This window comes from Lepidochelys kempii, chromosome 5, assembly GCF_965140285.1.
Source record: "Lepidochelys kempii isolate rLepKem1 chromosome 5, rLepKem1.hap1, whole genome shotgun sequence".
NCBI lineage: Eukaryota > Metazoa > Chordata > Testudines > Cheloniidae > Lepidochelys > Lepidochelys kempii.
The window spans coordinates 50,518,970-50,541,849 of record NC_136384.1 but is presented as its reverse complement, the minus strand read 5'-3'; the positions used below and the strand labels follow the sequence as shown (position 1 = coordinate 50,541,849).

Genomic DNA, 22,880 nt, shown 5'->3' with positions numbered 1-22,880 from the left:
TGGCACATAAGCTCACGAAAGCTTATGCTCAAATAAATTGGTTAGTCTCTAAGGTGCCACTAGTACTCCTTTTCTTTTTGCGAATACAGACTAACATGGCTGCTACTCTGAAACCTGTCCTTAGACAAAGTGACTCATGTGCTGTGAACTATTTTCCTGTTGTTTTCATAGGAGGATCCTATTTTGGGCTAAACAGGTGGGATAGCTTTTCTAATTTTTGAAGGCCAGAAGGTATCATTAGTTATTAACCATTCAAGGCATAGCAGTCCCATACAGTGTACATCTGTATTTGTAAGTTTTCCCTTTTCTTGAATCACACTCATCCAGTACATGGGTTTGTTGTCAACATATGGGTGTCAGTGTTTGAATTTTAGATAAGTTTGTTCCTTTTACATATTAAAAAATGAGAATCTTATCTCCATTTAGAAATCAAAAAATATATAACAGATGTTACTTTTATACTGAACTATAAAACTGTTCTACATTATATTATAGTGTGTTTTTTCTTGCTTCCATTGTAATCCAGGAGAGTTTTCCATTATTGGGTACAGCATATGATAAAATACTGCATATTTAGGAAATACATTTTAAAATTACTGTTATCAGATGGCAAATTATGATAGATCCGTTTTAGCTCTTGCTGGTTTGAAAAGAGGTGATCTTTTCAAAACCAGTTAGTTGTCTCCTAGACCAACAAAATACAGTGTTTTCAAATCCCCATGATAACTAAATTGATTGTTCAGAAGTCTCATTGAGAACGAATAGCATCAATTACAATGACATTTTTGGGGAAACTAGAGCTCAAGATGAAAGACAGGATTTCAGAAGAATCAATTTTATTTTTTCTGGCTCAATCTTATAAATGGTTGAGTGGTTCTCAACACCCAGGAGCATCAGGCCCTCCACTTTTATAATACGTTTGCATTTTGCATGTGTTGTTTGCTATTGCAGTATGGAGTTCTATTTTTTTTATGCAATTTTTTTATTTATGCAATTTTTCTATTGCATAAATAATAGCGAAGGGGGATACGGTAAACCCTCTGCTTATTTGAAGGGTGTTCCACCACAGATGGAGTGGTAGAAAGGGTGGGTAAGGTAAGTAGAAGTAATGGGCTGAAATGAATGAAAACTAAGGCTGAACATCAAGAAAATGTTCTTGATGGAGAGATCTATCAGACTGATAGTCTCCTATAGGAAGAAGTGGAAGCTCCATTGCTTGAGACATTTAAACAAGACAAGACAAAGCTCTAGATTAGAAAATACACTATAGGGAACAATCCTCACTCTCAGGGGGATGCACTTGGTGTCCTAACAGGTCTTTTCTGTCTCTAACTTCTATGATTTCACCAATAAGCTATTATGTTCATAAAATATACAAATACATTTTCTGTAGCATGAGCTGGCTTGAGCATGGCAGCGTGAGAGCAAAATGAAGACAACAGAAGGAAAGTCAAATAATACAAATCTTGAACTTGAACCTCCAGAATGATATATGTTCTTAGACCTATAGAAGTTTTTTCATGTTACTGAGGCGGACAAGCCTGATGTTAACACATGGACACTGAAGAAGATGCAGGCCAAATTCAGTTCCACTGGTGTAAATCCAAAATAACAGCACTGATTAAAGTGGCATTACTCTGGATTTATACTGGTGTAACTGAGACTAACATTTGACCCAGAGTGTTTTGCTTGGTGATGCTTGCGGTGAATCCATTTTCCACCCCGCTGCAGACCTCATGTTGTGTTTCATAGATTATAAAGCAGCTTTTACATTTTTACTGATGTTAACTAACAAATTTCTCTTGGTTGTAAAGTATTTTAGAATGCCATTGAATAGTAATAGACTGGGGTTTTCATCTCCATCAACGATCTCTTGGGTGCAGCTGAAATGGGGAAACATTTGTGGCTTCCCAATCCTGCAGCCAGCCCAGGGCCAGTGTGGCTACTACAGTTTAGAGTGGTCCTAATCTATCTCCAGTTGTCTTTGCCCCTTAAGGGGGGGATGATAAGAGTGCCACACGCTCTCTCCAAGGGAACGTCCTACATTGAAGGTTATGGGGGGAAGCAGCATAGAAGTCGTCCATATGCGTTCTAGGCCAGCCAGAGACTACCCCAAGTCAAGAGTTTCCCGAGGCTGTAAAATTTCAACTTATTGTCATAGGTAGCTATAGGGATAAGGGGCCTGTTTTCATTCTGTTACCACACCATACACACTCCCGAAAAGAGCTAAATTCAAGCGCTATGCCACGCAGGAGCCTGCTGATAACAGCCTGGCTGCTGATGCACAAACATGGAAAGAAACAAGGCAAAGCTATACAATGAGGCCTGCCTCGAAACAGCATGGGAAGCATATTTTAAAGATTCAGCGGCAAGCCTGGTTATTTTGTTGTCTTTCTGCTTTAGCTCAGCAAACGGTTAAGGAGTGGGTAAAACTCAGTAGTATATACAATACTGGATTCTAGTTTTTTCTAGTCCTAAGGAAAATATTTTTGATGTGGCCCAGGACTGCTTGAGCCTCCCTTAATGGGGCAAAGCCTCTTCCAGTCTGCCCCTTTGAGAAATACTGCCACAGAAAGGGAGACATTTTGTTATTGGTGAGAATCATAGTCCCACCTAGCCCCTCTTCTGCATCTCAGCAAAGCTATTCTGCAGCTCAGCAGGCAGTTATACTGTATTTTACTACATGAGTAGCTTCCATAGTCTTCCTTCATGGTGATGATCTTTGGCCATATTCTGCCCTCAAATTCCTAACTCCAACTCCCCTGGAGTATGGCTTCCTTAGTGAAAAGCAGCCCCTAACCTCTACCCTAAACATCTGCCTCCATTTTGATATACACATTTTTCTCAAAACAAAAAGTTGCTGAATATCTGCTAAGAAAAAGCTGAACGCCCTCAACTTGCCTTGGTTCACTGGAAACTTTTGACTGCAATGGGAATGCAGAGCACTAGGCATCTCGTAAGATCTGAACAGACCTTGGCTTCAGCATTTTAAGTATTTCTCTTTTTTAAATATTAAGAAGATGTGCTCTTGAACCGATAAATAACACACAACTATATCAACAATCCAGAAAAGTGGCTCATTGGTTTGCTTGGTCTTGATTCCTCATTGGTGTGCAAATAGTTTTCAAAGGTTAATACCTCAAGGCAGCTGCTTCTTTAAAACCTTAACAATCACCAGATGACACACTGATACACACAGAGTCAGAGTGTGCTCGTGTGTCTGCTAGGAACTTTGGCTGGCCGAAGGGTCATGCAAATCATGCTCGCTTACACCTAGCTTGCACTGAGGAGCAATGCTTGAGCAGATTACAGCCCAATCCATCACCTGTATTCATAAAATATGCAGAAAGGATACATGAAACAGATGGAACTAATAATCCCAATAGCTCACTGTAAATACCTAACGATGTATGTGCTGTTTTTATGTCTCGCTCTCTCTCTCTCTCTCTCTCTATATATATATACCTGTTTAGATTCATAAACTGATCACAACTCGGCCCCAATCAATTTGGTATTATCTCAACCCAGCTGTGCTACTTATGACTTAAACAGCTGAAGGTAAACTGAAGCAGCCCTCCTAAATACTTAATATTAACCTCATGCACCTACAAGTCAGGATTTCCAACAGGAGTTTACGGTTCCAAGTACTCACTAGTTGTATTAGCGATGAACTGGTCTCAATGGTTCCATTCCAAATTCAACTTAAGGCAGACACTTGACAAGAAGCTGAATAAACAAGCCAATCTGAAAGCTAAATTTTGTTTTGATGTTCAGAAATGTATAGAAACCTATTGTTGCCGGCAGGGAGGAGGGATGCTGTAAGTTAAAGCAGGATTTTTTAAAAATTAAATATTGAACTAGAGTTTATATTTTTATAACAATTTTCAAAGTGGCTATTATAAATATACTGTACCTATTGGAGCTGTATGAATAATTTGTAATTACTGGAATGGTGTATAATTTTCTGTATGCAGATTAGCCATGAGCAGATTGTGCAATTCTCTTTATTCCCTATTTGAAATTATTCACTGGGCTATTTTCTGTGAATAATTTTTGCTCTGTAGCTCACACACAGGCAATTTATTGCAAATATTCCAATTCAGGCTGTGTGTCAGCTACGTCAGAGGTAGGTAGTTTTTTTTTTTTTCCTCAGTGGAGGAGGTTAATGCTCACAATCAGGTTTCCTGTGTAAATGCTCGTGACAAATACATTTAAATTCACTTTCTGAAAATCTACTCAAATATTCACTTAGGGCTAGATTTGTCACTTTAACACAAATTCAGTAGCACCTTACTACTCAAACAGTCCCGCTGAAACCAATGGGCCTACTCACAGAGTAAGCTACTCTTCAGGGGGTGTGATCTTGTTCCCATTGAAGTCAATGACAAACCTCTCATTGACTTCAGTGGTGCAGGATCAGTGTGAGTACAAGGGGATCAATGGCTCTCAGTATGTGCCTTTCCCGTGACCATTCCTGTCAGTAAGCTCCTTTGCTAGAATATTCACACACAAGTGGGGCAAATACAGTCAAAGCGAATTCATGACAATATTCCTACAATCGCTGGTGGAAATGTACGTAGGCTTTGCCCAGCTCTCATTCCTACTTTTCATATAAAACTGCCATTACTAGATTGACCTTCAGAGTAAGGGTTCCCTTCACTGTAAACTGAGAAGTATTAAGTTGCCATGACCTGGGCCCAGAGTTCCGTGATTCCTCTTTAAACTGGTGATTTCAGAAGCGCCGGTAAATGACCAGAACATAGGGGAGGGGATCTTGTTTAATGGATCAGCTCCCCTGCAAACCTCTGAGACTCCTCAGAGAGACCTCTTCAGCCCTTCAGGAAGCACGGAGCGCTCAGTGAGAGAGAGGCCAATATTTCTGTACTGTGGTTCCTTTTAACTTCTTCCCCAGCCTACATAAAGTCTGCTCTGCCCAGACTGACTGATTTACTAAAGGCAATAATAGAGAGCTCTCTGAGTTCAGTGGGACCCCAAAAAGTGCAATGGATGTGTGTCAACTAAGTATGCAGAGCCACAGGCTGTGCCTCTAGGCAGGGAGCAGCTGCTGAAGGCTTCATCTGGCATGTTCACATGTTTAAAAATAGATTACATTTGGCAAAGTTAAAGTTCTAATGAAAACGTCTTTTACCAATGACTAGACGGAAATGGAAAATGGCAAAGACTAATTTTGATCATCTAGACCCGCTTCCTGACATAGAGGATTGTTCCCTATTGTGCATTCTAAAGTGCTTTCTGTAGTCCAAGTTTCAATTACTCAAGTGATGGGGTTGCCATTGTTTCCCTTAGAAGGCTGATCCACAGTCTCATTGTTTCTTTACCTCAATTGTAGCATCTGCTATGGTTGACTTAGAGGAACTCTTTAGGTTCACAGCTGGTGACAGGCAATGGCGGATTAACTCACAGGCCCCCAGGCTCTGTGCACAGGGGTCCCAGCCAATTTGGGGGCCCCTGGAGGTGGGGGGGGCAAATGTTCTTTGTGCCCAGGGCCCCAGTAAATCTTAATCTGCCTCGGGTGACAGGGTTAGTTGAGTGTTTCTCACGGAAAGGAAACTTAGCGCTAGTTTGTGTTGCAGATTAAACTAGCTGTAGCTGGGGGAGCAGAGCTACACTTGGTGGGAGCAAATGGAGCCTTCTCCACCGGACTTTTGGCCAGGCTTGCTTGCTGAAGTGCTGCATGGGCGTACAGGCTACGACCGGCAAGTGAGCTACCTGCCCATTGTGGCTAATGAATGCAAGTGCGGGCACACTCGGGCCATTGCTGGAGCTGATTCTTAGTATCTCCCTTCAGAAAGACAAGATGCCAGCTGCTTTTATGAAACACTTGTTATATTCTTGCCCAACAACCCTTCTCTTGACATTGACAGTTTCTCCAGTTCTCACCTTGTTGCTATCACCTTCGCTGGTTATTACCCGTTTGTGGTGGTGAAGCATTATTGAGAAGGTTGCAGGAAAGCAGTGCAGGTAACATCTGCAGTTCTGGGGGCTCCTCAACCAGAGCCAGTTTGATTTTGGGCCTGGGTGCCAGTTGTACAAATTAATGATCCTGGCAATGGCTGACGATCAGGTAGCTACAGGGATTCTTTTAGATCTGTCTGTCAGGTTGCCTTCATTACCATCGGCCATGAAGAGTTGTTGACTGACTTTAAGCCCTGGCCAGGATATACAGAGTCAGTTTCTCTCTTTCTCAGAGATCCCAGCGAGTAGTAGTATTGAGCAATGGCTTGTCACCCTGGGTGCTCCCTCCTGTGGGGATCTACAGGGTTTTCTTCTCTCGTTCCATTTTGTCAACATGCATATGGGCCTTTTAGGGTGGTTAGTGAGGCGGCATCAGCAGCAGTTCCTTTTAGTCTTTGGATGACACCCAGTTTTATATGGCCAGATCTTCATCTCTTCTGACCCAGCTAGACTGGCTGAGCATTTGGTACAGGTGAGGTGTTGAGGACGGCTACCTGGCTGAGATCGGTCCAGATAAGACTGAACTGATGTTTCCCGTTCATAAACTAGTAACTATACCAGGGTTGATATCAACTCCTTACAGCGTGGGAACGTTCCCGCAGTTTGTATGTAGGCTCACAGCCTGGGTGAAGGGAGGGAGCTCCTTGGATCCCCTTGCCAGCAGACATCCAGGTAGCAGCAGTTGCCAAAAATGCTTTTCATTTCTTGTGTTGTAGAAGGCAGCAGCATTTTCTTTCTGGTACAGAACTTGCTAATTGTCCCTCCTTTGTCACCATGAGGTTGGATTACTGCAGTGTGTGCTACATAGGACCATAATTTAAGCCTATTCAGAAATCGCAGCTAGTATAGAAGGTGACTGCTGCTTATTAAGATCACATTACACCTGTGCTAAATAATCTGCACTGGACACCAGTTGATTTCCAGGTGATATATAATGCGTTGTTTTTACCACATAAAGCTCTGAAAGGTTTGGGCCCTGCCTACCTTTGCGATTGATACTCCCCTTACATGGTTTCATGGCAGGGCACTACACAGGGCATACTCGATGAAGGGTCCTCAGTGCAGGAGCTCACTTTTTCCCCTTGGTCCTCCAGAACCAGTTTTGATTATTTTCAAGGACATAGTTCCCTGATCCTTGGATTTGGCCAAGCTGCGCTCAGTTTGGATCCATCCACAAGTCAGAGCAGCTTCAGGCCTGTTCTAGTTTGCACTGGCTGATAAACTTCATCCATGTTTCCTCTTGCTCTGATTTCCTCTTCCCCTACACTGGGGACTGTATGACACCAAGCAAATCGTCCTTTTGGCTAGTTAAGCCAGCTTTATGGCCCGTTTGTTCTGCCAGAAAGGCACAAAGGGGCTGCAGAGGTGGTGAAGATCTAGCCACGAGTATGAGTTAAGGGTGGGGTATTTTGTCACATTAAGTTACAGATTAAGAGGAGGATCATTCCCCACTCTCTATGTGGGGTATTGAGTGCATACATTTCTGGTCACCAGATGCACATTTACATATTAATCTTACTTTAACAGGTTTATGTGTTACTGTAAATAAGTTCCAAGATGCTGGAAGTGATGCTGAGCAACATTTATCTGAGCTGCAAGGGAATCGATGTATAATATTCCTCTTGTGAATAATGGATATTGCCCTTTAGTATTAGGGTGAAAATGGTCTGTCAGTAAACAAGGCAGGGAGAGCTACAGATTTGCTTACCTAATAGTTAAAGTATTTGGTGTCTGCCATGAATTTGAATCAGTGCTCTGTGTTTCAAATGAAAGAAAACTAACTTTAACCCTAAGAATGCTGGTATTTTCCAAGTACACTAGCCAAACTAATTCGGATATACACTAAGGACTAAGTTTTATTTTATTTTTTTAAAGGAAAGGTGCCAAGTCTTGTGTAACCATGTGTGTGCAATTAAACACCTATACATGTACACAAACTTATCACAACTCTGCCTGTGAATTAGGTGATTGTGCATGGAGCATCTACTGAGGCTGTCTGGTCCCCTATTTGCATGCATGATTCAATGACTTTGCATGCAAATACAGTTCATACTATTGTGATGTTTTCTATACTGAGTGTCTTTGGCTGATCTGTATGTTGTGTCATTGGGTACAAAAATTATTCTAAAGCCTTTACAATGAAGGCTAAACCAGCATGATTTAGAAAGATAGTGGCAAGGGAGAAAATGTGAAGAAAACTCTCTAATTCATTTTGCAGCTGCAGTTAAGACAGAAAACAGGACGCGAGTGTGCACTGCTAGAGAACGAGGAGGACTTGTGGCACCTTAGAGACTAACAAATGTATTTGAGCATAAGCTTTCGTGGGCTAAAGCCCACTTCATCAGATGCATGCAGTGGAAAATACAGTAGAAGATATATATAAAACACAGAACATGAAAAAATTGGGGTTGCCATACCACCTCTTAATGAGACCAATTGATTAAGGTGGACTATTATCAGCAGGAGAAAAAAAAACTTTTGTAGTGATAATCAGGATGGCCCATTTCAAACAATTGACAAGAAGGTGTGAGTGACAGTAGGGGGAAAATTAGCATGGGGAAATTGTTTTTAGTTTGTGTAATGACACATCCACTCCCCAGTCTTTATTCAAGCCTAATTTAATGGTGTCCAGTTAGCAAATTAATTCCAGTTCTGCAGTTTCTCGTTGGCGTCTGTTTTTGAAGTTTTTTTGTTGAATAATTGGGACTTCTAGGTCTGTAACTGTGTCCAGGGAGGCTGATGTGTTCTCCGACTGGTTTTTGAATGTTATCATTCTTGACGTCTGATTTGTGTCCATTTATTCTTTTGTGTAGAGACTGTCTGGTTTGGCCAATGTACATGGCAGAGGGGCATTGCTGGCATGATGGCATAGATCACATTGGTAGATGTGCAGGTGAACGAGCCTCTGATAGTGTGGCTGATGTGATTAGGTCCTATGATGGTGTCCCTTGAATAGATAAGCGGCAGTTACAATTACTTACCTGTTCTTATACCTATATATTTACAATTACTGCCAAGAAAGACATAGGTCTGGCTTCATTAAAAAATTGTTTTCAGCCTTCTAACCCACTCGCAGTAGCTTCTATAGAATGTTATTCAAATGGGGCAGCCTGGAGCACTGAGATTTTTGAAGCATTGAAATGAGGTGGTCAACTTGAGAACTTCATTTTATCACTGGGGAAGAGCTAACTACAATGTGACCACTATGTGACCATTTGTAACTGAAGAGGCGCTGAATTAATTAAATTAACAAACTTCATATTAATAAAGTGCACCCAGGGCTGTATTTTTTAAAAAGCAGCCTTGAGTTGACCAGGCCCACTTTTTAAGCAGGAGTAGCTGGTAAAATTTGCATACACAAAACCCATTTTATCCCTTGCATAGATTCCACTTGTAGGTGCTGTCAGCTGCAGGTACATGGTCATTATCAGACATGGAGCATGCAAATGTTTGTACACACAGATGAAGGCTGAGGTGAGACCATTTGAAAACCTGGGCCAAAATATCTTATTTTGCCATTGTTGAGCAGGCAAAACTCCTGCTGATGTTATTAGAGATTACGTATCCAGATGCTAAAAAACTGACTGCAAAATCTATCATATGGGACATGAGCGAGGAGTAGGAGGAAGTAAATCTTAACCTAGGGAAGCAAGTGCCAAATAGAGTAAGTGGCTGCTGATACTCATCTTCCTTGCCAGCGTTACACAATGGCAGTTATTGGACCTCTGGAACTTGAGCCATCCATCAAGAGGACTCACTTCACGCTGCATTGAACGGACCTCTGAATGTAACTATCCTTAGATCTCTGAATTTTTTTTATTCCTCCTCACAGTTTGCCCACTGTACGGGGGATGGGAGAAAATAGACAGAAGCGGGGGATCCTTTGTGAAATAGTAGAATGTGTCAAAAATATTTATTTCCTAGAACAGATACTGATTGCTATTTCCAAGAGAAGGGATGAGACATTTAGGCAGGCTGCAGCTTTTAGCCGTAAAGCTTCTGAGTTTTAGATTCTCTGTGCTGTAATTCATGGAGCAGGTGGTTCATTAGAGATAGTGTTAAGGCCTTGGGAGCTGGGGATAGAGACTGAGGGCGATAGGAGGTGGGGGGGGAGCATAAAGGGAGCTTGTTGGGTTGAGGAAATGTGGGGGGCACTGGTTTGGGGAAAAACATGGGGGGGGTCTGTGGGTTGGGGGCACTGAAAATTGGCAGGAGAGGTTGCTGAGGGATTGGGGAAGAGATGGATGTGACACTGATTTGAGGATGACAAGGGGGTTGCTGGGATTAGAGGCATGTGGGGTTGGCAGGTGCTGGTTGCTGCTTAGTGTGAGAGAGATTGATGGGCTCACTGGGTTGGGAGAGCGGGACTAAACGTGAGTGGGGTTGTTAGAATGTCAATACAGGGTTTTGGTGGTAACAGAAGAGATTGGGGGAAACATGGGGGATTCCTTGGGTGAGGCGATTGTGGCTGGCAGGAGGGGGTTGTTGAGTCAGTGTGGGACTGGGAGGAGATATATACGGGTGCGGATTGGTGGAAACATGGGGCTCCAGATGGCGATTAAGTGGTTGGTTATGACTGCTAAAGCCCTAAATGGTGTTGGCCCTTCCTTTGCGAGGGACCATCTTCCGCCAGGCCTTACTGCCACAACTACAGTTGGCAAATGTGCTCAAGTGGGAGCTCCCTCATTATAGAAGATAGGGCATCATTCCCTGTGATGGCTCCAGGACTGTGGACCATAGTCCAAAACAGCCCAAATTGGGCAACATAGAGCATACAAGCATAAAGCCAATGTTCATAACTTCAGATATGAAAATAATACATGTATATGAATAGGATGAATACATACAGAAGAACACAACCTTTGCAATGTTACATGGCATATCTAGCATAAAACATATTCCAGTTATGTCATATTTACACTCATAAGCATATTTCTATAAAGCATTATGGGGTGCAATGTCACAGGGAGCATACCTGAGACTAGAGGAGCCAGCACTGAAGCAGGAAAGGAGCACAGCAAGGCTTGCCAGGTGGCTGGTTATCAACTGGAGTGCCTGATTGAAAAGGGACCCCGGCATCTCCGGTCAGCATTGCTGACCGGGCTGTTAAAAGTCCAGTGGGTGGGGCAGGCAAGCACCCTACCTGGGTCTGTGCAGCTCCCCAGAAGTGGCGACGTGTCCCTTGGCTCCTAGGCGGAGGTGCAGCCAGAGGATCTCAGCGCGCTGCCCCCACCCCAAGCGCCGGCTCTGCAGCTTCCATTGGCCAGGAACCACGGCCAATGGAGCTGCGGGGGCAGCACCTGTGGGCAGAGGCAGCATGCAGAGCTCCCACCTAGGAGCTGAAGGACATGTAGCTTCAGGGGAGCCCCCGAGGTAAATGCCACCTGGAGCCCACACCCGAAAACCCCGCCCACATCCCTGCCCCAGCCCGGAGCCCCCTCCCACATCCTGAACACCTCATTTCTGGCCCCCATCCTGGAGCCCACACCCCCCCCAGCCCAGAGCCCATACCCGCTACCACACTCCAACCCTCTGCCTCAGCCTGGAGCCACATGCCAAACCCCTCAGCTCCACCTCCCAGCCTGGAGTCCCTTCCTGCACCCCAAATCCCTCACCCACCTGAACTCAGGGCTCCCACTCCCTGAACCCCTCATTTCTAGCCCCACCCCAGAGCCCGCACCCACAGCCAGCGCTCTCACCCCCTCCCGTACCCCAACCTCCTGCCCCAGCCCAGTGAAAATGAGCATGGGAGTGAGGGTGTGGGCAAGTGCCCAACAGAGCGAGGGGAGATGGCGTGAGCAGGAGCCTCAGAAAAAGGGCAGGGTGGGGGGTGGCCAGGGTGTTTGGTTTTGTGCGATTAGAAAGTTGGCAACCCTAAGCATGGCAGGCCCCATGTACTGCCAGTGGGCAGGCAGTAGTAGCTGGAGAACCAGGGAGACGTCTGGCAGCATCCCTTGTGACCCAGCTCAGCAGTAACATGGCCTTGAGCATGGCCTCTATCCTGCTGTTATAGTGCCTAGGGGGGGGTGGTGCTGGTCACATGACAGTCATGAGATGGCAGGACTATAACAGCTGCCTAGGGCTCAAACCATGGGGACATTGTGTCTTCTCACAGCGGTATAGGGCAGAGCCTAGGCCTAGAGGGATGGCTAGCACAGTCAAGGGGCCGGGAAAGCAGCTCAAGGAAGGGGAGGTGGTTGAGCTAGTGTGGGTGGTAAATGTAGCTGTCTACCAAGAGGCTGTGGAAGAAGTCCAGGGATAAGGGACTATTTGCGAGCCCCAGACCCAAGGGGCAGTGGGCCCTGTGCTGAGGAGTGAAGGGTTGGGGTTTTTTTTATGAAGATTAAAACCTGTGGGGAGCAGGACTGTTTGGTCTGAAATGGGTGTGGCGGTGCAGGCCTGAGGCCTGGTCTGTGCCACTGCTCTTAAGGAGTCTCAGTCTGGAGCTTCCAGAAGGGGTTGGGAGAAGGCTCCCTGGCTCCTTTGCTTTCCTGCAGCCAGGAAGAAAGACTTGTCCCAAGGAGGGACACAAACTAGTGTCAATCTGCTAACTAAGGAAAAGGACTCAGCCCAGGAGAGTGAGGGACTGTTTGGTTTTTATCTTGCCTGGGACAAGAAAGACTCATTGGTTTGGCCATGGGGCAAAACTCCAGATCATCTACCAACTTGGGAAAGATTGTCTTCAGTGAGGGGAAATGGAGGTGTGGCTCTGCAACTTGATGCCAAGACTAGGTGAGTGACCTTATTACGATCTTATTGAAACTGAGAGAGAAGCCAGGGCCGATGCACTGGGAATGGAAAGAGTTTAATTTTCAATATACACCTTACTTAGAACCCTCTGCGCATTTAAAATTTCACTGCACAGACATCTGAAGCATGTTTTTTAGATTCTCAATCATGCTGACTTCACGACAGGAGTTTTATGTCCACAACAATAGACAACTGCAGGCTAAAGCAGAAGATACTTCTCAAACACTGTTAAAAAATAGTCAGCTGTAAATGCTATGGTAGATTGTTGTGTTCTACCAAGCCCCGACACCCCCCCTCACCTGGGATTCCCTATTTCTAAAGGGGCAACTCCTGCCCTGCCACGAAGGAAGGAGGTTCTCTGGCAGTAGGTGCTCAGCTACTACAGTGAGGGGAGCATAAGTAGACAAGAGTCCTGACCCAGCCCTATCTTAGGAGAGTCCCTATCTGCCATGATTCCCTCGGCCCTAATCTTTTTCTGCTCTATGCTCACAACATGCCCCACTATCTGCTTATTAACCCACTCAAAGACTGGCACCAGTGTGTGAGGAGCAGCTGAGGCCAGGGAAGAACTGCGACTAAAAAGGGGGCAGTGGTGCCCAGAAACTGAGGGGAAGCGGGCACACAGCATGAGGTACTCCCTGGCACCTTTCCTGGTGTGGTTGGAAGTGCCTTTTCACTGATCTTGGTGGTGGGGCAGAGGGGGGCTAGTGAAGCTGGAGGGGGCTAACAATTTATTTATAGTACCTGTACAAATAGTAAACATAGAGGCTAAGATCTGCAAAAAAAAGGTGCCTCAAGTTAGGCTACTAAGTCTATATTTAGTGGCCCAATTTTTCCAAACAGGAGTTGCTGGGTGATTAAAATATTAATCCTGATGGTTCTCAGGTTTAAAGTAGCCACAGGTTTTCCTTTCTCTCCTGGAGATGATCCACATGCTCTTAACAAAAACAAAGCACAGGGGAGAAAAGATTGGACAAGCCATAAGTGTTTTGGATTTTATTTTATTTTTTTCAAACTTGCTCCAGTGTCAAAGCCCTATACAAATGACAAGCTCCTTTTTGCTTCACTGTGTTTCTGCCTTTGCCATGAGCCCCCCACACCCGCCTCACATACTCATTCTCCTTCTACCCCCTGTAAGGAGAGTTCATTCTAGGCAGGATCATAATTTTTAAACTGCACATATACTCCAGGAAACAGGCAAAATGGATGGAAACGATCAGTTAGTTTAATTTGCATACCACAAATGTCACATTTACAGCAAGGTTGCATTGCAGTATTAATAATGACATGTGCTTAAGTTTATTACCAGAAGAATATGTAGCATAACAGCAGTCTCTGAGTTGCAATATTAAACAGATGCTTTAGCGAATTCCCTAGCTGCTTGCTCCTGCTTAGCCTTCTCTCTCATCTCTTTTTCTCTCTCCATCAGAAGTGCTTGCTCCCGCTCCCATTCTTTTAGCTTCTGCTCATATTTTGCAATGTCTTCCACTTCACATGCCGGCAGCTTTTCCTTGGTAAGTTGGGTGGTCAGGGTCAACAGGCTTTCAGATTCAACCTTGCCAAGCGAATGCAGTTTTGAATACAGATCCTGTCATAAAAAAGGGTTTTAAAAAAAAATCCAGTCAGTCCCAAAATGTCCACATTATTTCCTGGCCTGAAAAAAATGGCTGTTTTTATTTAACTGTTGGCTGTGCCATTCTTAGGGGATAATTTAACTTATACATTTATCTTGGCAAAGTGATTTCACTGCAGTAACTGTCCATTTTTGCCATCCTTCCCAAATACACAACATCTAAATTAGTTTTCATTTGGCAATAACCAAGCTGAGACAATCAATTTTTAATTCAGTTAAGTGCTGGAGTTGACTGAACTCACAAAACTAAAGAGAAACACCATAAATAAAACTCTTATGTATCAAATGATAGATGACCAGCCAACTAAGACAAATGTAAACTAAACACCTCACTGGTATTTTTAAGCCACAGATATATAAGGATTTGCCTTGGATTGCCTCTATTAGAATCCCTTTCAACAGATGCAAATCATTTAAATAGTCTCCTAGTAATGTCATACTAAATAGCTCCCATGAGTCCTTGCAGCCATTGCGAACTATTGAATGCCATTACAGACGTTTTCCAACTACTGTGATCTGAAGCTCAGCTATGCTTACACAGACTTTGCAATAGTTCTTGCTTTAGCGCTGTTTATTCAGAGACGGAATCTATGCTGGGTTACACCAGTGTCGTTAACAGCAGAGCTTGGTCAGGAAGCCACGCAGTATTTTTCTTCTGAGCTTTGTTATATATTGACTGTGCAGTATTTCTTGTGGAGTACCCTGATGAAGCACACAAATATTAATTTGCTTAAGTGCTTCAAGACTTAGATCATTCAACAAGGCCATTTGTGGCTTTCTGGAAGCTTACGGTATAGGATGATATTGCATCATTAAGGTAGTAAAATGCCATTGTCAGTGCAACCTTCCAGAGAATAGGGGGAGGGGTTCTTCCTGGTGGAGGAAGATGACATGGCATCAAGCAGCTTAAAAAGCAGTTATTTACCCTTTGCTCACTCTTCTGAAAGGATCACATTTTCTCACACTGTGGTGGTCGAAATAAAATTCTAATATCTATTTCATAGAGTTGACCTCTACTAGGAGATGCATGAAATAGTGTCTCCTCTTCAGAATGTGCAGCTATGTTTCTACCATAGCCCCTTGCACGAAGCCTGAATAGGGGCTTTGCAGTGTCTGTGTGTAATTCACTCCCAAACAAGAAGGCAGACGTGGGGCACCTGGACAGCTGGGCTAGAGCTCCTGTTGCAAGCTAAAGCCCATGTCCCAACCCGTACTGTGTTCTATATATTTCGCAGACCCACTGACCACATTCCTTCTTCTCCTTTGTCTGCTCAAAATCTTTCCCCCCCTCATCTCTTGCAGGGAGAGTTGCCATGGAGCTCAGCTCTCTCTGCAGTGCCCAGAAGACTACAGTGTTCCTTTAGCAGCCTCTGCACTTCTTAGACTGCCCGCCCTTGATGGACGCTGCGGGGGAGGGGAGTGGGGTTGAACGCTACATACTCTGGACCGATGGGAGTTTTTTAAAATGGTTGAGATAGCAGATTCTGTAAAACTCTGATGTGACAAAAGATCAAGAATTGCTTTGAAGTCACCAGACCATGCAAATGCATGCTCATATCTGGACATACAGCTCTCCTATTTTGTTTGAAATATTGTTAATAAACATACTGGCATGTCAGTGAGAAATGTGATGAGTTAGTATGTATCTAGTTGTGGGGGATGGCATTCCTGACAGCTACTTTCACGCTGCCAAATTAGTCTTTTTTTGTTTAAAAATCACTCCAAAACTTTTCCTACTGCATACCAGGAGGAGGGGAGTACAGAGAGATGAGGAGAGGGACACCCACATGTCAAGACATTAAACAAAAAGAAATGCAAAAGAATGAGGAACTAGATGATCTTCCGTCACCTATAACAACTGAACTCTTGGACTGTCCGGAAATACTCTAATACAGAAATGAAACTCATTTAGGAAAATAACAGACTGTAGATGCCAGAAGGCATTTGTAAATAGCTAAATCATTGATTTGTTTTTTTTAAAGCAATTCCCCTGGGCTCCACATGCAGACAGTCCAAAAAGGAACGTTGCTTTTAGACAGAATGGTTTGTGTGTTGCTTGGTGCCTCGCATGAGCTGTCTGTAGAGCCTTTATGTAACGAAAGCCCTGCCCACTGATCATTTAAACAGCTGGAAAGAGTTACTAGAGGAAAGTTGTACTGAACTGTAGGCCTTGGTGTGGTAGCTGAGGACAGGTAATTATTACAGGACAATGTCAGATACAGTCTAAATTATAACTCTAAGACAGAGGTGGACAAACTACGCACTGTGGGCCACATCCGGCCCGTGGGACCCTCCTGCCCGGCCCCTGAGCTCCTGGCCCGGGAGGCTCACCCCCCAGCCCTTCCCCTGCTATTTCCCCTCCCCCGCAACCTCAGCTCACTGCACTGCCGGTGCAATGCTCTGGGCGGTGGGGTGAGCTCCTGGGGCAGCGCAGCTGCAGAGCCCGGCCTGCCCCAGTGCTCTGTGCTGCATGGTGGTGGAGCTGTAGCCCCGCCAGCCACCAGGGCTCCAGGCAGCGTGGTAACGGGGCAGGGAGCAGGGGGGGGGTTGGATAGAGGGCAGGGAAGTTCGAGGGGGTGGTCAGGGGCTGGGGGTGTGGGTAGGGGTCAGGGCAGTCAGAGGGCGGGAAACAGGGGGATTGAATGGGGGCAGGAGTCCCTGGAGGGCAGTCAGGAAGGAGAGGGGGGGTTGGATGGAGCAGTGGGGGGCAGTCAGCGGCAGGGGTTCCGGAGGCAGTCAGGAGACAGGGAGAAGGGGTGGTTGGATGGGGCAGTCAGGAATGAGAGGAGGGGTTGGATGGGGTGGTGGGGGACAGTCAGAGGTGGAGGGTCCGGGGCGGTCACAGGACAGGGAGTAGGGGGTGGTGGATGGGGCAGGAGACCCAGGTGGGACATCAGGGGCCAGGGAAATGGGGGGTTGGATAGGGGTCGGGGGCAGGGCCATGCCTGGCTGTTTGGGGAGGCACAGCCTTCCCGAACCGGCCCTCCATACAATTTTGGAAAGCCGATGTGGCCCTCAGGCTAAAGAGCTTGCCCACCCCTGCTCTAAGGGCTTAATCCTGGAAGATGGTGAGTATCCTCTACTCTCAGTCTCTTTAGCAAAGATGGAGGGGCAATTAGCACCTCTAAGGAGGCACTCTGCCGAACATCTTCCTTGTTAGCCAGTCTGCAAAGGATTATTTATGCTGTTTCCAAAAACAGCCCCTTTGAATACAAAGCGCAGAAATGAATCCAAAAGCATGTGTGGAAAAGCCAGGCAGAGCAAACCCAAGCATGAAACAAACAGTCCTAGTAATTTCTTGGAGTAAACATGGAATGAAAGCGTAGCACAGAGACACCATTGTCATCAGCTACCTCTATACAAACAGTATGAACAACAGAGCTAACCATTTTCAGCTGGAAAAACACAAGCCAATATCATTTGAGCAAAAGGAGAAACTCTACCACCTGTGAGTAGTGTTAAGGCAAGGGTTTGCCCAGACATTGCCAGACTGAGGGTAACCTGACAGAAGCCCAAATCTGCAATACGTTTGCATATGATTTCATACACTTTAAATTAAAAAAAAATCCACACAGCCTTAATATGTGTATGTGAATCTTCCTTGTGCACACCGGTCTAATAATTTATACTGGGCACATTAGTAGTAGTTTAAAGACCAAAAAAGGGGGTGGGCATGTAACTTCCCAGACTGAAGTTAAATATGACTGTTATAGCTTCTAATGATAACATACCTAATTGGCAACAAATCCTGGACAATGTCAGACCAACGGCATTTGTTTTAACAAGCAAGAGCCCACATATGGTCAAATAATGGATCTGTAATGACACACCATTTTAGCTAACAGGATTTTGATTTATCAGTCTGACGTTATGAAAAGAGAAGATAAAATCCCAGCAGACAGACAAAATAGACAAGTGGCCTTGAGCATTTGTTTCTTTGAAGGCAATTTCCTGTTTGGGGCAGTAAAAATGTAATTCAGTGTCAGTTTTAAAAATGCCAGCTAGCTTTACTGATGCAGGTGGGGGTATCAGTCCATCAGCATAAAAGGAAAACATAAAAGGAAAACATTTACTTGCTGCTGTACATAGTGGAAACCTACTATAGCTTGGTTAAAACGGTAAAAAAGAAAATCTTACTTTAAATTGGGTAAGGTACTCAGGCAGTTTAGACTGCTCTGTTTCTTCAGATTCTATTTGCTTTGGCTTGTGTTCTGATACCTTGACTTCTTCTGATGGTTCTCCCTCAGTTTTTACCTCAGGGACAGACTGCAAAATCGTCTCCAGAATATCAATCTGAACAAGAAATCAGAATTGTTACCATGTAGTTTGCAAACACAATCCAACATCATTTCATGAAGGTGTTCTAAATATAAACATTGATTTTGAGATGGCTGTACTATAAGTTGAACAATTCCACAAGGAACATGATTCACTGTTTCAAGAATTAATGCGGTCTAATATGTTTGGGAGTGTTAAGTTTGGGATTTTCATAAGCGTTGAAACTCTGTTCCCATTCAAGTCGATGGTAAAACTACCACTGACTTCATTAGGAGCAGAGTTAGGCCAATGCTTGATCTTTCTGAAAAATCCCACCCGGCCACTACTCTAATTTCTGGCTATAAATATTTCATGGTGAAAACAGTACAGACACAATATACCACAGCATTTATATACTGGGAGCTATTTCGGAATGCTTCTGTAATTGAATCTTCACAGGACATTTCAATTCATCTTTGGCTAAAGTGCATTGGGAATTTATGATCTGTTTAACTGGCAGAAAAAACATCTTTAATTCAGCAATTTGATAATTTAATAGGAGGAACAGAAAGAAAACACATTGGCATGTAGCATCCACGGTACAGACTTGGTTTTAATTTATGCGAGCTCCTGGTTCTCTTCTGATTGCTTTCAGCTAGATGTACTTTGGCTCTCTGAGAGAACTACCCTGTCTCATAACCTAATTGTAGCAGAACCAAAAGGAATGCATTAGGTTAATGAACTAACTCTATAAACAATTTTTGTATGTACGATCAATGCAAAGGATGGTACTGCTATCTTGATGCTGTTGTGGTATTTGGGGAAAATTTCAGGTTTTTGTAACAAGTTAAAGTTCTGTCTAGTCTGAATTTTTTTCAGGTTCAACTGTTACAAATGCAAGGAGCTGTTATCCTACTGAGAATCCTGATTCTGCAGGCATGCCACTAGGATGAAGTGGATCTATAAATAACCACTGAACATTCTAAGCCTCTGATACTTTCCACAGAGCAAAAGTGATCTTGATGCCTGCAGTTTGTTTATTTTTAAAAATTATTTTCCTACTGTCTGCATTTGTATAACACTTAATGAACCAACATCAAGCTTATTTGAAATAGAACATTTCTCAGTTGCTGTTTCTTGAGACGGTAATCTAATGGGACCATAAACCAGCTTGAAACTACCAATAATGAAACAACAAGATGAGATAAGTGGCAAGAACAAAAAAGCATGCTTAGAAATATGTGTACTCTCATTTATGGAATTCCTCAGAGTATCCAGAGATTTGTTAAGAGCATGTGTATCTTTTTTGTGCACAGCAGCAGTCAAATAATAGTTACAGTATTTATTTAACAAGGTAGCCTGTTTCCTCTTGTTTTTTCCTACCCCCCCCCCCCCCCAGATGTTCTGGTTTAACTTGGATTTTAACTTGAAGAGTGGTCAGTTTGGATGAGCTATTACCAGCAGGAGAGTGAGTTTGTGTGTGTATGGGGGTGGGGGGGATGTGAGAACCTGGATTTATGCAGGAAATAGCCCAGCTTAATTGTCATGCACATTGTGTAAAGAGTTATCACTTTGGATGGGCTATCACCAGCAGGAGAGTGAATTTGTGTGGGGGGGTGGAGGGTGAGAAAACCTGGATTTGTGCTGGAAATCACTTTAGATAAGCTATTACCAGCAGGACAGTGGGGTGGGAATAGGTATTGTTTCATATTCTCTGTGTATATATAAAGCCTGCTGCAGTTTCCACGATATGCATCTGAAGAAGTGAGCTGTAGCTCACGAAAGCTTATGCTCTAATAAATTGGTTAGTCTCTAAGGTGCCACAAGTCCTCCTTTTCTTTTTGCGAATACAGACTAACACGGCTGTTACTCTGAAACCAGTATTTATAATGATAACAAAAAGGACACTGAGTTCTTAGAAGAATAAGCTCAGCAGGGAAACAAAGGCCTTGCTAGTCAAAGATTAATGGAAGCTTTAAACCTTAGTAGGAAATTAAATAGCTTTCTAGACCACTCTAGAGTTTGTAAAAGCAGACCACAGTATAGAACCAGTAGCTTATGACTTACTCATTAAGTCATACTATTGAGATGGTTATTTTGAAGTTTCTCTTTAGATAACAAAACAACTCCAACCAGAAATACCTGCACACACTAAAAATGCATGGGACTGGGTTGTGGAATGGTTTAGAGGATCTCTCAAACAACTGTGCTAACTGGGGTCACAGAAGTGTGGGTGAATTTAGTGGTTTTGATATGGCCCCTATTTACTGATATCCCCAAACCACCCCACAATTAATATAATTCTGCATATCTGACAGTCTCATTCAAGGGAGCCCCAGGGCACTGTGGGAAAGAAGGTTTTATAGCACTTGATCCAGCTTCCAGTGGACTCGCTTCAAGATTTGCTGCTGATTTCAACAGCAGCAGGACTAGCCCCAGTGTCTCATCTGGTCAATGCTATTAGTTTCTCTCTCTCATGAATGCTACATTCACTCAGAGATAATGATTACAAATATCTAAAAGAAGCTAGCTCTTAAAATGAGCCTTTAAACGGAGATGGCCAGATCCTCCGCTGATGTAAGTCAGCATAGCTCAGTTGGGTTTGAATATGGCCCAATATTTTGCTGTTTTGTGTCATGTTTATGATAATGATTTGGAGATAAGTCACTGGTAACTGAGAGCAGAATTACTCCTCAGCAGAAATGAAGTTTCTTGGTGCTGACTACATATACCTCTTGGATTCTACTAGTTCAGCCCTTGAGGATACTAGTCATGAGTCTACAGACGAGTGTCTCTGATTGTGACTGGTTAAAAATCAGCACCAACTTTAATTTCTGTTACAGTCTGACCAAAAAAAGGTGCAATTTAGACTTGATAAAACTCTTCGGTGTAGAAGTTTCAAAAGTACCTAAGGGTGTGTCTATCCTGCAATGTAAACCCAGGGTTAATAGAACTCCAATTAACAGACTCTTGGTTTGTTAACCTAGGACTTGAGCAGCTACACTCATATGTAATCCCAGGTTAGGAATTGCTGAACCCTGGGTCCAGCATCTACATTATTCAGGCCTGAGTTCAGCCTCCCAGACTTCCTAACACCCTCCCAAAATGAAGTTGTTCTAGCTCTTTGTTAGTAGTGTAGTATGGGAAAATTTGACTGTCCACTGAGATTGACTGTCCAGAGGACACACAGTTGGCTTGTGGGATACTTTTGATGGACTCCCTCAACACGAATCCAGGGGAGCTGCATCTACACTGCAAAGCAATAGGGCTTGAACTCTGGATCCCAGCTTGACTCAGGCTTGTGGAATCCTGGGTTAGTGTGATTTCTGTGTAGACAGAAGGAGGGTTAGGCTTGAGCCTGAGTTTGAACTCTGGACCTACAGTGCAGTGTAGACATGTTCTAAGTCACTTATGTGCTCTTGAAAATTTTTATAATCACCCTGATAGTTCATTCATTAAAATTTGCACAAAGAGGGGTCTGCCAGATCAGGCCATGATTGTTATTTCATATGCAGATAAAAGAAACACAAATTTAGAAGGGACTAGATCAAATCTGAATTTCTATAAACAGAGACAAAAGTTGGTTTCAGGGTTGTGGCACCAAAGGCCATGTTGTCATTGCCCAAAGCAGGCTGAATGGGTGCTTATTTACTGTGTGATTATAAATCTAAACAAACAGACTTGCCAGGACCTACAAGGCTTCATCCTTAAGGCTTGAAAATCAAAACCAAATGCACACACCGCAATAACTGGTGCTTTGTGGGGTTTGTTAGGATTTTTATATTCCTTAATGACTCAGATCACTGGTGTCCAAACTGTGGCCAAGGGGCCATCTGTGGTCCTTGGGGCTCTGAGTTGTGTCTTTAAATAGTATTTCACATTTCAGAAGAAAATTAAGTATTTAATTAGGAATTGGAAATGCATCCCTCAAGCTGCACCCTATAATTTCCAAAAATAGCCTCAAACTGAGTCCCACCTCCTCACTGCTTCCTCTGCAGCCCTAGAAACTGCTGTGTGGTGGGCCTGTGGGGTGTTTTGAGAAGCTGCTCAGCAACTCCCCAGTTGGCCACCTGCTACATGGCAGGGGCAGGTAAAGAGGTGCTCTGGTTGTCATCTCCAGTTCCCCCGTCAGGCTGTGAGAGCACTGGGGAGAACTGGAGCTTGGCTGGCTCTGCCTGAGCCTAGAGGAACTCCTAGCAAAGGGAAGTTACCACCCCACCCCCCACCAGACATCCAGGGGAGGGTATAAAAAAATTAAGCTGAA

The 22,880-nt window shown here is 44.0% G+C and overlaps 1 protein-coding gene across 3 annotated transcripts in view; it reads right to left on the bottom strand.

Annotated features, from left to right (window-relative positions):
* Window positions 1-13,929: 13,929 nt before the first annotated feature.
* Window positions 13,930-22,880, bottom strand: part of MRPS27 (mitochondrial ribosomal protein S27) — a 65,690-nt gene continuing 56,739 nt past the window's right edge. For all 3 annotated transcript variants that reach the window (XM_073344308.2, XM_073344310.2, XM_073344309.2), the window contains exons 10-11: window positions 18,497-18,652; window positions 13,930-14,314 (exon numbers count right to left, since the gene is read on the bottom strand). In XM_073344308.2, the coding sequence (XP_073200409.1) occupies window positions 14,075-14,314; window positions 18,497-18,652 (396 nt within the window). In that variant the 3' untranslated portion in view covers window positions 13,930-14,074. The remainder of the gene's footprint in view (window positions 14,315-18,496; window positions 18,653-22,880) is intronic.